The sequence below is a fragment of the Eubalaena glacialis genome, chromosome 1, assembly GCF_028564815.1.
Source record: "Eubalaena glacialis isolate mEubGla1 chromosome 1, mEubGla1.1.hap2.+ XY, whole genome shotgun sequence".
Lineage (NCBI taxonomy): Eukaryota > Metazoa > Chordata > Mammalia > Artiodactyla > Balaenidae > Eubalaena > Eubalaena glacialis.
In genome coordinates, this window is record NC_083716.1 from 185,990,624 (window position 1) to 186,005,520 (window position 14,897).

The 14,897-nt window shown below is 36.4% G+C and overlaps 1 protein-coding gene across 5 annotated transcripts in view; it reads right to left on the bottom strand.

The window, feature by feature from the left end:
- Positions 1-14,897, bottom strand: part of SESTD1 (SEC14 and spectrin domain containing 1) — a 151,332-nt gene that overhangs the window by 19,789 nt on the left and 116,646 nt on the right. For all 5 annotated transcript variants that reach the window (XM_061185440.1, XM_061185474.1, XM_061185467.1 and 2 more), the window contains 2 exons: positions 12,943-13,154; positions 2,075-2,197 (listed from right to left, as the gene is read on the bottom strand). In XM_061185440.1, coding sequence (XP_061041423.1) covers positions 2,075-2,197; positions 12,943-13,154 — 335 coding nt within the window. The remainder of the gene's footprint in view (positions 1-2,074; positions 2,198-12,942; positions 13,155-14,897) is intronic.

A 14,897-nucleotide genomic window follows, 5' to 3' on the forward strand; every position in this document is an offset into this window, starting at 1 on the left:
GACCATTAAGGGTTAAGAACTACCATTCTCAAGCTGATTTTTTTTTTTCCTGGTTTAAACTTGCAAACTATAGGCCCTAATAACCAGACCAGAGATGCAAACAATTTAAGAACTCGTATGTCTCACGAAATTAACACCTGAAATTAGAACTGAGGTTGTCATAGAGAAATAATCAGTCTCTCTGGGATGTGGGGAAAAAAATCTTATATATATAAATATAAATATATATATTTTATATATATATATATATATACACACACACACACACACATATTTTAATCAAAATGTTCCTTCCTAGGAAATTGGGGAACATAAAATTTATAGAACCTCAGATGAACAGGCTGCATTCAGTTCATTTATGGTCATTCTCTGGTTTACCTCTCATAAACATTTAATTGTATAGAAAATGATTGTTTCTAGCCCCCTACCCCAGAAAAAAAAAACCACACACACAGAAACAAAAACAAACTTAAAAAAACAATCCACCACCAAGATATGGGATTTGGATTAAGACGGTAGATAAGAAATGAACCTGGATGTTCACATACTAGCAAAGAGCAGTCATCAGGACTGACACTGGAAATGTATGTGAATTGGTGGTGATGCACAGTTGGTGAAATGATGGGTATTTATACTTTATACTATGATATAGGAATCTCAATCTAGGAGGAAAGAAACACTGCCAACTCACTTAGGCTAATACCTTAGGAAGAAATGGGGTCTTGATTCTTTACGCAGACCTGTTTTGCTGCTTACTATAAGGCACAACACACCAGTATTCTCTTCGGAGACCAGAAGTCAGTACTGTGGGATGGGGAGACACTGACAGAATCCTAAAGCAACGTCAGAGATTTATGCTTCTGCACCTTCCTATTATGTGCTTTTCCTACCACTCACCTACCTCCACCTAAAAGCTAAAGTAAGATTACTGGACGAAAATACTTTAAAAATTATTTTAATTTATTATAATCATTTTCATACACCTTAATATTTTTTCTGTTGTGCTTACCTACTATTCAAAAACCAAGTAAACTTCTCATTGCCACTCCTTGACAAAGAACTATGTATTAGTAGCATTTTCATTTTCTATATATTAGCATTGAATATCCTAATCAATTTGGGTTTATTTTTAGCTTTATTTCTGAATTATAGTTTTATAAAGAATCTAAAATTTAATACTTGACAGAGTGCTTTAACACAAAATGGTATATTAAAAGTTTCTCCAAATTCTGCCCATATTAAGCAATCAATACACTAGGAATTTGTCATTATAGTTTCATAAGACCTGAACAATTCCAAAATAGGCTTTAAAGTGTTGACTTTTATTTACAAAGAGAAAAGAAAACTTTAAATAAAATATTAGAACATCTTAAAAATAAGCTGATATACGCGACCTGCAGCAAACAACCTATTCTCAAGGTGACAATGCAGTGCCACCTATTGGTTAAAACAGCGCAATTCAAGTTTTGCCTTTTAGAACTTCATGGAATTATTTTTCTGAATATTTTCAATCTCTGGTTGGTTGAATCCTTGGATGTGCATGGAACCTGTGGATACGGAGGGGCCAACTGTATATATATTATCTTTGCAATTTTCCTAGTTAGTACTTGTAAGAGACTTAAATATGAAATTCCATAATTGAAAAATCTATATATTTTATGCATTTCACAGGTTCCAACATAATGGTTTTTCCTTTTATGCTGAAAAAAAACCTGAATACTTTGTATTTAACTTACAACTCCTGTTCCTGAGGTTATACTTTTTAAATTCAGGACTAGATAAAGGTTGTATTTTTGTACTATCACTCTTTCTTCTGTTACATTAGTTTTTAAAATTTCACATGAATTGTGTTTCTATAAAAATATATAATTAAGCTATACTGGAGACAAAACCAAAACCAAACTTCTAATGAGTATGTACTAAGTGGTCAAAACGTACTTGATAGCCATTAAACATACCGTACTTTATGCCCCTAAACCAAGGTGTACAGCAACTTATCACTTAGTACCACACATGCTATTAATTATGCACATTAATAATAGCTCTGTAACTTGCAGAGGAAAGAGCCTCTCACACTGTGCTGGCTCTCGATCTCTTCGTGCTTCTGCTGTAGGGCTTGGGAAGCCCGAATGGAGTCTCCAATCCCCCACTGGGCTCTCAGCTGTTCTGATCCAGGCCCTTCAAGCCAGTTCACAACCTATGAACGGAAGTTGAGATGAAATTTTAAAATAATCAAAAACTTTTCAAACTTTCATTCTAATTGGTTTTCCCTTCCCAAAGTTCCTCAAGTATTTTTAATTTAAATTCTTTAAATTCTATTGTATAGGCAGTAAACGTTTCTTCTACTATACAGCTATAATGTGACAACTTTTCCAAAACCTAAATTTGATAAAATGTACACTACAGCACCGGAGGCTTTCAGCTATCTGATCACCTGCCAGGCGAAAAGAAATATGACATGCTCCCATAAAAGAGGCTTAAAAATTAACTTATGATGATAAGAAAATTAGAGAACTATAGGATTTAGAATTGGAAGGGACACCAGAAATGACATTGGTCAAATTTCTTATCTAATACTTAAGAAAACTGAGTTTCAGAGAGATTAAGTGACTTGTTCAAGGTAACATAATTCATTATTAAAAAACTAGGACTAAAAGCCAGGTGTCCTGACTCATACTCTAAAGTTCCTTCCAAAGCACTCATAAAACAGAATCAATTAACTGATATAAAGTTAAAATACTATTTTTCTCACTTTGAAAAGAAAATTAAAAACTGTAGAATTATACTACTGCCGTACCCTCTAGGGGTTCTTCTTAGGATCAGCCAAACATTCAGACCCACAAGACCATCTGAAGTCCCCTTGGCACCAAGTCTACTCAGAAGGATGAAGGGAAGGGACTACAGTCTGCCAGGGTAGCAGCACTGGGTGTTTCTCTTCTGCCGGGTCCCTGAAGGAGTCCAACAGTTCAGGAGATGAGATCCATATGGGACAGATAAGGGAGACACTCTGGCATCAAAACCTCACACCACACAGGCATCATGCCCATTATAAAAGTCACTGAGCTCCAAGATGCCCGAAGTTATGCCTTCCATCAAGTATTAACAGTTCTCCCAGTCCAGAGCCAGAATAATTTTTACTACAAGCAATGTCGCCTGGTAACACAGTTGGCATTTTTATCAGGTTTTCAAGGGAACAGACCTAGATACTTAAGCAAAGATCAAATTCTCATGCACAAGAAAGGGTTTTGTTTTCTCTACCCACAAACATATATACTCTAAAATTACACAGACACAGTGAAGTAATTCTAACAGAAAAAAATATTGCCCAGCTTTACCAAGCTGAATTATTATTTATCAAGCTAAATTACAATCAGGAAGTCAACAACAGCTAAACTTAGGATATGCCCTGAATCTAAACTTAGGATAGGTCCCAAGAAGTGAATGAGGATGTCTGTGCAGCATGATATTAGAGACTCAGTGGACAGACAGGCTAACCTTATCACAGACCCACAGTGCATTCCATAGTTATTACTAGGTTAAAATATATTTAAAATCTAAGAGTTTATGTAATTTTAATAATCGTATAAAAGTACCACATCATAGGGAAAAATCATGTGTGTTTCCTTCCATTAATTTTTCACATGCATTGCATTTTCGTATGTTACTCCAGATTTAAGTGCTGCAGCCGATTGTCAGAGTACAAGTCATTTCTATCCTGTGTTTTTCACTTCCTTGTGGCTACAGTTATTATCATTTTAATGGCTCAAAACCCCTTTTTTAAGAAGGCCAGCCTCCTTGCCTGCCTCCCTCCTTCGCTCCCTCCCATCTGTACAAACAACCAACCAACTCACCCCACTAAGACCTAAGTAAGCAACGTCCTATCTCAAGTAACTATTATACCTACTTTCACAACTCCAATTCTCTATTGTTGAGCATCTAAGTAATTTTAAGATGAACATATATATAGCAGTTATGCAACAGAATTTTTTTCTAAATCTCTATTGCTCTCCTAGAAAACATTTTCAATAGAGATCTTGGGTCCAATGATGATGCAATGTTAATCGCTAATAGTATACATTATAAAATTACTCTGTAAAACACTTGTTTCTATTTGAAACATCCAAGTCATGAAAGTTTTAACTGAGAATAACCTTTGCAAGGTATATAAACTGACTACTGCTTTTACTTTATTTATTTTTTTATTTTCTGAGATTCTCAGTGCAATTTATTGAGAAACACCCACGTGGGGGCTCTGGGAGAAACAGTATCTCTTTCTGACAACAAATATATTTTGTCGTTTCAAAAAAAACTCTGGAAATGGGGTTCTTGTCCTCAGTCTACTTCAAGCTTAATGTAAGAGATGAGATGGGTAGTCAACCAAAATAATGCAGCAATGATTACATTTAATTTGAAAGCATTTATATTTATTACAAAAGTGGGTTAGAAACAGTAACTAAGAAAAAAGTTGGTTAGATCATAAGAATGTTGGTAAGTTCCTACGTGAATGATACTTCCTACGTGAATGATACTAACTTTGAGTAAAATTAGGGGAAAGTTTCCTGGAAAACAACGTAGACGTGATCTACTTTTGAATTTTATATCTTCTTACATAGATTGGTAAAAAACAGCAAGACTTTTTGTTTTCTTAATAACCAGAGGGGAAAAACAGAACTACATACTAAATAAAAATCTTTTCATGAGGACCCAATACTCATCTTTGTTTAAATATTTCTCCCAGTGTGAAATCCTATACTGGTTCTGCATTATATTCGTGATGAAATGTGGCTATCTGGCATGGCCATACAATGCCATGGATGATGGGGCCCTGCCTATCCTTCACCACTTCCTTCTTTAACCAAGCCCACGTTGAACTTTTAGTGCTCCCCAAGGGCACCATGTTCTCTCACTAGTCTTGCTTCGACATGGGTTGTCCTCCTGCCTGAAATCTTTTGAGCCCCTTCTCTTCGTGACCTCTTTTTCATCTTTCAAGACTCATCTCACGCTATAGATTTTGATGATTTTGGTTTTAAGTTTTCTACTGAACTGTTTATTTTTCTTTTGATCCATTTTTTAAAATGAGTTATTTTTTCATTTCCAAGGGGTTGGATGCTTTTGATCTGTTTGAACTTACACTATTGATTTCTAGTTGTCAAACAAATTCAAATAAAGATGACATTCTTGTGATTATTCTCATTATTTCTTTTTAATTTTGAAACTGCCTACATAATGAGAATACTTTAAAGAGCATTATTATAAATTATGCGTTTTAGAGTTATAATTTAGAGCAATATTCTCAAACCAAAAACCCTTAGAGTCATTCTTGACTCTTCTTTTTTTTCCTTTTACACCCTGCATATCTGATACCCCTGGAATCCTGTTGTTTTGACTTTCAAAATAAACCTGTTCTAAGCCTACTTCAGGCCTTACCTAGATCCTTGTGGTAGCCTCCCAACCAGGCTTTCTGCTTTTAGTTTTGCCCCCTACATGGCTGACTATTACTTTTAAAATACTTCCACCAAGTTTAAAACAGAAATCTCTTCAGGTGTATTTCTAAATATTAGTGAGAATGAATAAATTGCGAATGTTTGCTTACTAACAGTACATGATCTTTTGGGATTTCTCTCTTTATGTGTGTGCCCATTTATGTCCTAGTATCTTAAATATTAATATATTCTTAGCTTCCACCTTCTCTTTATAAGGTTTTAATACTAAAGAGCAAAAACTCAAAAACAAAAAAGTCCAAGTGTTATTTTTGACTCACTGGAATAGCCTAACTGCTATGATTTTCTTTGCTAAATTCTGTTTTCAGAGTCCTAAATTCATCTGCAAACCTCTACTGCCAGGTACTCTTTGGAATACAATGCTTTGTTCCTCAACATCTCCACTTTTTCTGCTTTACTCTTTTGTATGAGCTATATTTGGAGGGGCAGGGTACTAGGATCCTGTTTGTCTCTGCTAGCCTGTGGAAAGTATCACTCTTTCACAAAAGAGACAGATGAGCAGTTCGGTCTTAAGGAAGCACTAGGCATGACTCTGAAATTCTGGCTCTGCTCCTAGGAGTTGAAAGACTTTGGTCCATCACCTTTGAAATGGTGTTAATGCTACCTACTGTACAGGGCTGTTGTCAGGATTATACAGTCATTATACGTAAGACACTTAAGCACAGTAGATGATACCAATAGCTGTTAGCCTCTTTGCTTTCCCCACTTTTTCTGAAGAAAAAAGCCTAGCTCCTTCTATTTATTCACTCTTTATAAACTATGTCTCACATCTGCATTTTACAGTAAAACCCATATGCTTTTTAATCCCCGAACTAAGTGTTTTTAGTCTATGCTTTTAAAAAATGGAAATAAAAAGAGTAAGTTTTAAGAAAGCTCATGTAAACACTTTGAAACAAGTTTCCATTCCCTTTGGGGGACTCAATTGCTTCTCACTAATCACTATGTATTACGAATATGAATATAGAAACAGATATACAACGGTATTTAAGTATTTTAAACAATTAATATAATAAATTATTTCACTAAAAATGTCTAAATTCTAAAAATAAGGGTGGAATGAAAATAACTCAGAAATTTTAACTAATTAATGTGTTATATATTATTTTTAAAAACGTAAGGCAACATTATTTAAACTTTGAAACTCTAGAAAACTTTCAAACGGTAGAAACAAAAGAGGCAGGTTAATATAAATCATGATAACTGGGGAAAAACAATTCATTAGCAGGGAACTTTCAAAGAGTTATAAATTTAAAAATAAATTTTAAATAAAGCAAAGACATCTCCTTGGCACACACACACACAAAAACAGTTACACAGTCAAGTGTACATATAGTTTTAACGTATGCTGAAAGTAATTTCCCTTAGAATGCAACATCAGTAACGTAAACACCATAAATGTATGACTATTTCTAATAAAAATGATGCAAATTGAGGTTGATGCCCCAGTAAATAAATCTATTTAAATGCATTAATGATGGTGGTTTGCCAAACTGGGTTATAAAACTTAATTTCAATCAGGACATCTTGCTCATCAGTCAATCTGAATATTAACTTACTGCAAAAACAGTTTCATGCACAATCAATATCAATGTGATCTCTCAAACGGTTACATTTATATGCAAAGTATAACCTTGGAGATGTGCTCTTAGAATCCACCATGACAAATATTTGCAGAGACCAAAAATGCATGTGACTATCCATCATTTTTTCCTGGCCAGGCTGATTTCTAAAGACTGCATGAGAGAATATCTAGAAGCATGTTAGGTCAAACCAGGTAGAAGGGCATATCAAGCAGATGTCAAGCATCTGACCAGAAGAAAGAATATGGAGAACTGGGATCACAGCCTCCAGCTGTATACTTTAGCAACTCAGAGTTATCCTATTTTGCATCTATGGTTCCTTTCTACAAAGGAAGAAAATCACATGGATGATTCTAGAAATAACATTTGCAATGCTGGCAGAAATTACTGCCACAATAAATAATGAGAATAGCGATAGCTTATTTCAGTGAAGTGGCATCATCTCCTATCCAGAAGTACGTGAAATCTGATTTTTAAATGTAGCGGCAGCAACATGGAGAACTTCTGCATTCCACATGAAGTCTAATGCTACCGATTTGAACTGTGGGGAATAAATGGCTGACAACTACAATGGTTATTACCATATAGTTTATCTATTAGAGCTATTGGTTTCTTTTTCATTATGTTCTGTTTTCAGTGATAAATCAGTAAAAAAAGAGATGTGGAAAATTTCAACTTTCATTAATTTTACACAAGCAGAGGTAGTCAACTTTATGATTATCTTTACATAAACATCAAAAAATTTCATTTTCCCCAAATTTGCAAGACTGAAGATGGTAGTTTATATTCTGTGTGTGCAGACATGATCAATATATGTTACTAGATAGCTAAACTTAAGTAATCATTTTGGCAAGAGAAATAGAACTTTCCCTAAAATGTGACCTGTGAAAAACAGAGTGTAGAAACCATCACCTGATGAATATTAATGCTCTAACCAATTCACATATAACGCTTATAAAGAAAATTGAATTGTAATGAGGTTTATTTGTTTTTAACAATAATCTCATGACCATCACCACCATCATTATAAGTATCATCATCATCTCCTTTCTCTACTTTCTTTATTCTTTATCCAGTTGAGCTGGTCCATCATTTCAAAAATGCATGTCAATACATTAACTCCTTTGCCCCTGATGTCACATAGCAAAGCACAAATGCTGGGGGAATCCCATCACCCACGTCCTCTGGTGCCTGCACATCAACAGCCAGCCATGAATTGACAGGGTCGCCTAACAGGCCAGAAAGTTTCCACCGTAAGTTCAAGATCAGCACTGTCTAAAAATACATCTATACTTCCATGGTAATTTCACTCTTCCAATCCCCAAAATGAAAATTTTGAATCATTTCCACACCATTTAAACCTCTAACCCTCTTTAACTACTGTCTTCCCCATCCCCGCCCTGCCTCCAAACCTCCACCACCAAAGAGATTCCCTTTGTCTCTTACTTAAAAACAAACAAAAAACAACAACAAAAAAACCTATATCACTCAAGAACTACTTCATCTTCTTGATGCCTGACTTATATATATGGAGGCAACTCTGGATCATCCTACCATCTCCCTCCTGTTACAAAGGAAGAGTTCTCCCTCCTCCATTCTAAAGCTAATCCCTTCAGCTCTGCTTTGGAGTCCATTCATTTCCACCTTGTCACGAACTTGATAGTATTAATTATTCTCTCTTCCATGTTCAACTCCTCCCTCCAAACATATACTTCCCCCCTAGAATTTAAGCCTCTTAGTTTTCCATATTACAAACACAAACTAACAAAAATAAACTACACTTGACCCCAGCTGTGGGCTGAACTGTGTCCCCACACTCCCCATATGCTCAAGTCCTAACTCCCAGTGCTTCAGGATGTAACCATATTTATTTGAAGACAGGGTCTTTAAAGAGGCACTTAAATTAAAATGAGGTTATTAAAGTGGGCCCTAATCTAATATGACTGGTATCCTTAAAAGGAGAGGAAATTTGGACACAGGCAGGTATAGAGGGAAGATGATATGAAGACATAGGGAGAAGGCATCAGTAAGCCAAGGAGAGAGGCCTGGAACAGATCCTTCCCTCACTGCCCTCAGGTGGAATCAACCCTGCTAACTCCTTGATCTTGGGCTTTTAGCCTCCAGAAAAATGAGGAAATACATTTCTATTGTTAAGTCCCCTAGTCTGTAGTACTTTGTTACAGCAGACCTAGCAAATTAATACACCCTCACTTCTAGGCATTGCTCTGTTTCTCATCTTTCCTTCAGAGACAAAATTCTCAGCGAGTTCCCTACACTCCACATCTCCTTCACCACACCTCACTTTCATTCCTGAATTCACTCCAATGTGCTACTGGCCCTGCCACTCCATACCCTGGGATCACCAACGACCTTGACCTTGTGGATTCTTAGTGAACATGTTAAGTCTTCCTCTTTTTCAATCTTCCAGCAGCATTCGACAGGGTTCCCAACTCCTTCCCTGACATGCTTTCTTCTTTTGACTTCCAGGACACAGAGCTCTTCACACTTTCCTTCTTCATCTCTGGCCAATCCTCCACTGCCTTCTCTTCAGGATTATGCTACTCTATCTTGTCATTAAATGCTGGAGCTTCTCAAAGCTCAGTTACAAAGCCCTCTTCTCATCTACTCTCAGCTCTTTCCTTGGGAAATTCTCACCCACATCAATGCTTTAATTACCATTCATACACAGATGACAAACAAGTATGTCACCAGCTCAGACTTCTCATTTCTGGACCTGTTTGGGACTACCTTTATATATCTTCTCTTAGATGTCTCAAAGTCTCCTGAAATTCACCATGTCTAAAACCAAATTCATGATTTTCCACACCTTTTCCATCTGCATGTAAACCCAAACCTGTCCAATTTCCCTAATTAGACAACACCAACATCCATTAAGTCTTGCAAGCCAGAAAAATGCTTCATCTCTGATATTGTCTTCTTTCTCACCCTTCCTCCCTCCACTCTCCTTGGGACTTGAGTGGTTGCAATTTTACAACTATTTGTGTAGTTATGTAGCCATGCACCAAAAGGCGGGACACCCTGTCTGTTGTTACTCATCATTACATTCCACCGAGCACTATGTCACACTACTGTAGATACTCATTTCTTTAACGAGTGAGCAAATAATAGGTAATACTAATAAAAACTCGTATGTGCCAAACTAAACATTTTATTAAAATTATCTTCTTAATCTTTGTAACAGCCCTATTAAGTAGGTATTATTATTATTATTGTTATTGTTTTCCTCACTTTACTGAGGAGGAAGCTAGGGCATTGAGGAGTACACTTCCTTCCCAAGAACAAACTTGAAAGTGGCAGAAGAGAGTGGACCCAGGTTACTGGGGTACTTGTATACCACTATGCTATTCCATCTTTATGGTTTTCAAAGATACTCTCAAGCTATTTAACTAAAGTTTACCTGAGTTTAATGCAAGCTATCTTTAACTTATGAATATATTATGTAGAAAAAATTATATATAATTAACATATGCTCAGAAATCTTCAGTTTCTATGTAGTTATCATGAGATAAAGCCTAAATCCTGTTGCCTGGAATTCAAGATCTTCCATGATCCAACTCCTTCCCTCCTTTCAAGCCTTTTTCCCCATGACACTCTGATGCTCTAGTCAGGGGTCAGCAAACTACAGCTTGCAGGCCAATTCTAGCCTACCACTTGTTTTTATAAATAAAGTTTTACTGAAACACAGCCAAATACATTTGTTTACATAATGACTATGCATTACAATGGCAGTTAAATAGCCACGGGTTCAAGAAAAACTGTATGGTCCAAGAAGCCTAAACATTTACTATGTGGCCCTTTACAGAACAAGTTTTCCAACAGCTGAACTAGAATTCTAGGCTACAATCTAGTTCAATGGGAACAAATATAATAGCTAGCATCAGCTGAGTGCTGGGTTCTTTCAACAAACCTTTCAAAAGAGGTCCTGTTACCCCTGTTTTATGTAATGAAAGAAGGAAGGAAGAGAGAGAAAGAGAAGAAGGGAAAAAAGAAAGAAGGAAGTCAAACTGAGGCGCAGGTAGGTGAATATTGTGACCATGATCACACAGCAAATAAGTGGAAGAACTGGGATTCAGAGCATGCTCACTGACTATGTTCCATGACTCAAAGGCCAAACACTTTCCCTGGTGCCTACTGCTGCCTTTTTCTTCAACAGAACTTGGGATTTCATGTTATTGTTTATTCATGCTATTCTTTCTCCTCCACAGAATGCCAATTCTCCTTTAAAAGCTAAAGGAGGTGCCTGGTGAAGTCTTACACATTCTTGGGGACAAGCTCAAGCACTACCTCTTTCCACTAGGTCTTCCGAGATCACCTGCAACCAGAGGAATAATCCCTCCATTGAATGCCCACAGCACTTCAGGCATTCCCTTGCGACACCTAACACTTTCCCCCCCTCTTAAGTTTAATGTAGCAAAACCCAAGTTTACCTTTATATCCTGTAGAAAAAGCACAATGCCTTCTATATAATAAGTACTTAACAAATACTTATCTAACGAATGAATCTAGATTAAAAACTTTGGGACACTTCTAATCTGGATTTTTAAAGTGAAATATTTAAGATTTACTTCTTAATAATTCAACAGATCAAAATCCAGAATGTAGTCTAAATACAGAAATGTCTTCCTTAGTATCGATTTTTAGCATTTTTAACCTACTTATAAAAATCAATTTTAAAAGGAACTAAAAATTCATAAGAATTAAATATACTTAAAGTTTTCTATCAGTATCATAAAATAAGGAAACTTAATATTATAATTACTTATATTACACATTAACATTTTGCTAGGATAGAAAAACTCTTCATAATGCCCAAATTAAGAACAAAAAAAAACTTAAGTTATTAGAAATTTAAAATAAATCTAAGGTCAATAATAAAATGTTATTTATTCCAAGAATACAGAGACCACAAGTGATGTTTCCAACAGCTAGTTATTTTTGAAATTCTGATAGAGTAAGCTGAATGCTCAATGTCATCACTGTAGAAATAATATAATTTAAATGCAAATACTAATTGTAAAAATAGTTTGAGGACTTCCCTGGTGGCGCAGTGGTTGAGAATCTGCCTGCCAATGCAGGGGACACGGGTTCGAGCCCTGGTCTGGGAAGATCCCACATGCCACGGAGCAACTGGGCCCGTGAGCCACAACTACTGAGCCTGCGCGTCTGGAGCCTGTGCTCCGCAACAAGAGAGGCCGCGACAGCGAGAGGCCCGCGCACCGCGATGAACAGTGGCCCCCGCTCGCCGCAGCTAGAGGAAGCCCTCGCACAGAAACGAAGACCCAACACAGCTAAAAAAATTAAAAAAATAAATAAAAAAAAAATCTTTGGGGCTTCCCTGGTGGCGCAGTGGTTGAGAGTCCGCCTGCCAATGCAGGGGACACGGGTTCGAGCGCTGGGCTGGGAAGATCCCACATGCCGCGGAGCGGCTGGGCCCGTGAGCCACAATTACTGAGCCTGCGCGTCTGGAGCCTGTGCTCCGCAACAAGCGAGGCCGCGATAGTGAGAGGCCCGCGCACCGCGATGAAGAGTGGCCCCCACTTGCCGCAACTAGAGAAAACCCTCGCACAGAAACGAAGGCCCAACACAGCCATAAATAAATAAATAAATAAAAATTTTTAAAAAGTAAAAAGCAGAGTGGTGGAGATGAAAAAATTCTAAATCATGCAACAATGTATCTTTAAAAAAAAAATAGTTTGAGAGTCTGGTTTGACATTTCTAAAGTTCTCTATATAATGTAAATAAGGCTTAGTATAAAATCAGGTACAGAGTAGAAGTTACACACAGACACAAAAAAATTTAGATTTTAAAAAGAGTTTAATATGTTGGAATCAGACACCTACCTGCATCACCTTCTGTTGAATCTCTTCTAACTGTGTACGCTTACTACGTTGCCTACAAACTTCCTGGTAGCGGGTATATTGCTCTCGCAGTGAATCTAATAATTTCATAACCTGTGGCTGTGCAAGCAGTTCATCATCCATAGGAGACCACGAGACCCCTCCATCTGAGCCATTAAATCGACGCTGCTGTAATTCGGATAACAATTCATGTCCTTTAAGAAGGAAAGATACTTATAATTAGTATCCATAAAGAAATACAAATCTTACTTCTCAATCTTCTCAATTCTAATCCCTTATTTTTAGAACGTATCTGCCTATATATTTACCTACCAGGTCTTAAGTACTGAAATGCAATTTCTCAATTTATATAGATATAAATAGGAAAACTGCATGCGTACATATACATATGGATATATACTATATCATAGCTCTATGATATACAGACAGTCCCCGATTTAACGATGGTTTGATTTACAATTTTTTGACTTTATGATGGTGCATTCAGTTGAACCCGTACTTCAGATTTTGAATTTTTTCTTTTTCTGGGCCAGCAATATGCAGTACGATACTCTTTTGCGATGTTGGGCAGCAGCAGTGAACTGCAACTCCTAGTCAGCCACATGATCATGAGGGTAACAAATGATATACTGACAACCATTCTGTACTCATACAACTGTTCTGTTTTTCACTTTCAGTACATTATTCAATAAATTACACGAGATATTAAACACTGTATTATAAAATAGCTTTGTTTTAGATGATTTTGCCCAACTGTAGTCTACTGTAAGTGTTCTGAGCACGTTTAAGGTAGGCTAGGCTAGGCTATGATGTTCGGTACTTTAGGTGTATTAAATGCATTTCAACATGATATTTTCAACTTATGATGGGTTTATCAGGATGTAATCACATTGTAAGTTGAGGAAGATCTGTGTCATATATACTATATATGCCATACTATATAGTAAGTATATAGTACATATGGCACATATATTTTCTAGACCTATCTTTCTATCTATCACATTCTTGTTATTGGTGGATTCACTCCTCCGGACACTGTGCCAACCATTTCTCTGTAGAGTACAATTACAATCTGGGATTTCTGTCTGATGGTACTAATTAGTATGTTTTGTCTGATAGTCCTAATCAATACTAAGTGTTATGTTGTAGGATTTCACTATTAATCCATAACCTTAATCATAGCACCTAAAAGAAATGTTGGTGTGTAACAAATGTATGATTAAAGGGAGAAAGTCTTTACTACTGGTAGAAAATAACATTTAAATAATCTCTATTTATATAAATTTCTACAACATATTAACTGTGAATCATGAGGGGCCACACTAATGTAAGAACTGCACTCAATGTTATTTGATTACAGCAAACTCGTGGAGAAAATCACTCATGCACAAGAAGTTAAAATTATAGAATGTGCAACATCTAAAGCTATAAGTATAACATTAACAATTTTATAAGATGACGCTGGTCAGACCACTGATGACCAATTTCAAGATGACTGTCAGATCTGACTATGCTGTTTCTGCATGTAGCTCTCTCCCTCCATCTGTAATAGCTCCTGCCCACTGATCGTCAGTGGGGGAGGAGGGAGTTGTTGGCCTCTGGACAGGAGTCTGCCCTACCCCCCAGTTGCCGGCATCCAAAACAAAGAAAACTATCCTTTCCACCAAAAAAAAAAAATTTTTTTTGAAGTGAATAAATTGCTAATTGTTTTTCTAGGATAATACTATTCCAATTATCATTAAGGAACCCAAAATATGCAGATATTTAAATTCTCTTCTCTTCATCTCTATTCAAGAAAATGTCCTAAACTTAAATGGCTTTAAATAATAGAAACAATTTTTATTATGATTTGGAGGTATTTCCAATTTTTGAAGAATATCCAAGATTATTTTAAACGTCCCCATTTTATACTCTTTCTATCCCTACTTTGAGTCAAC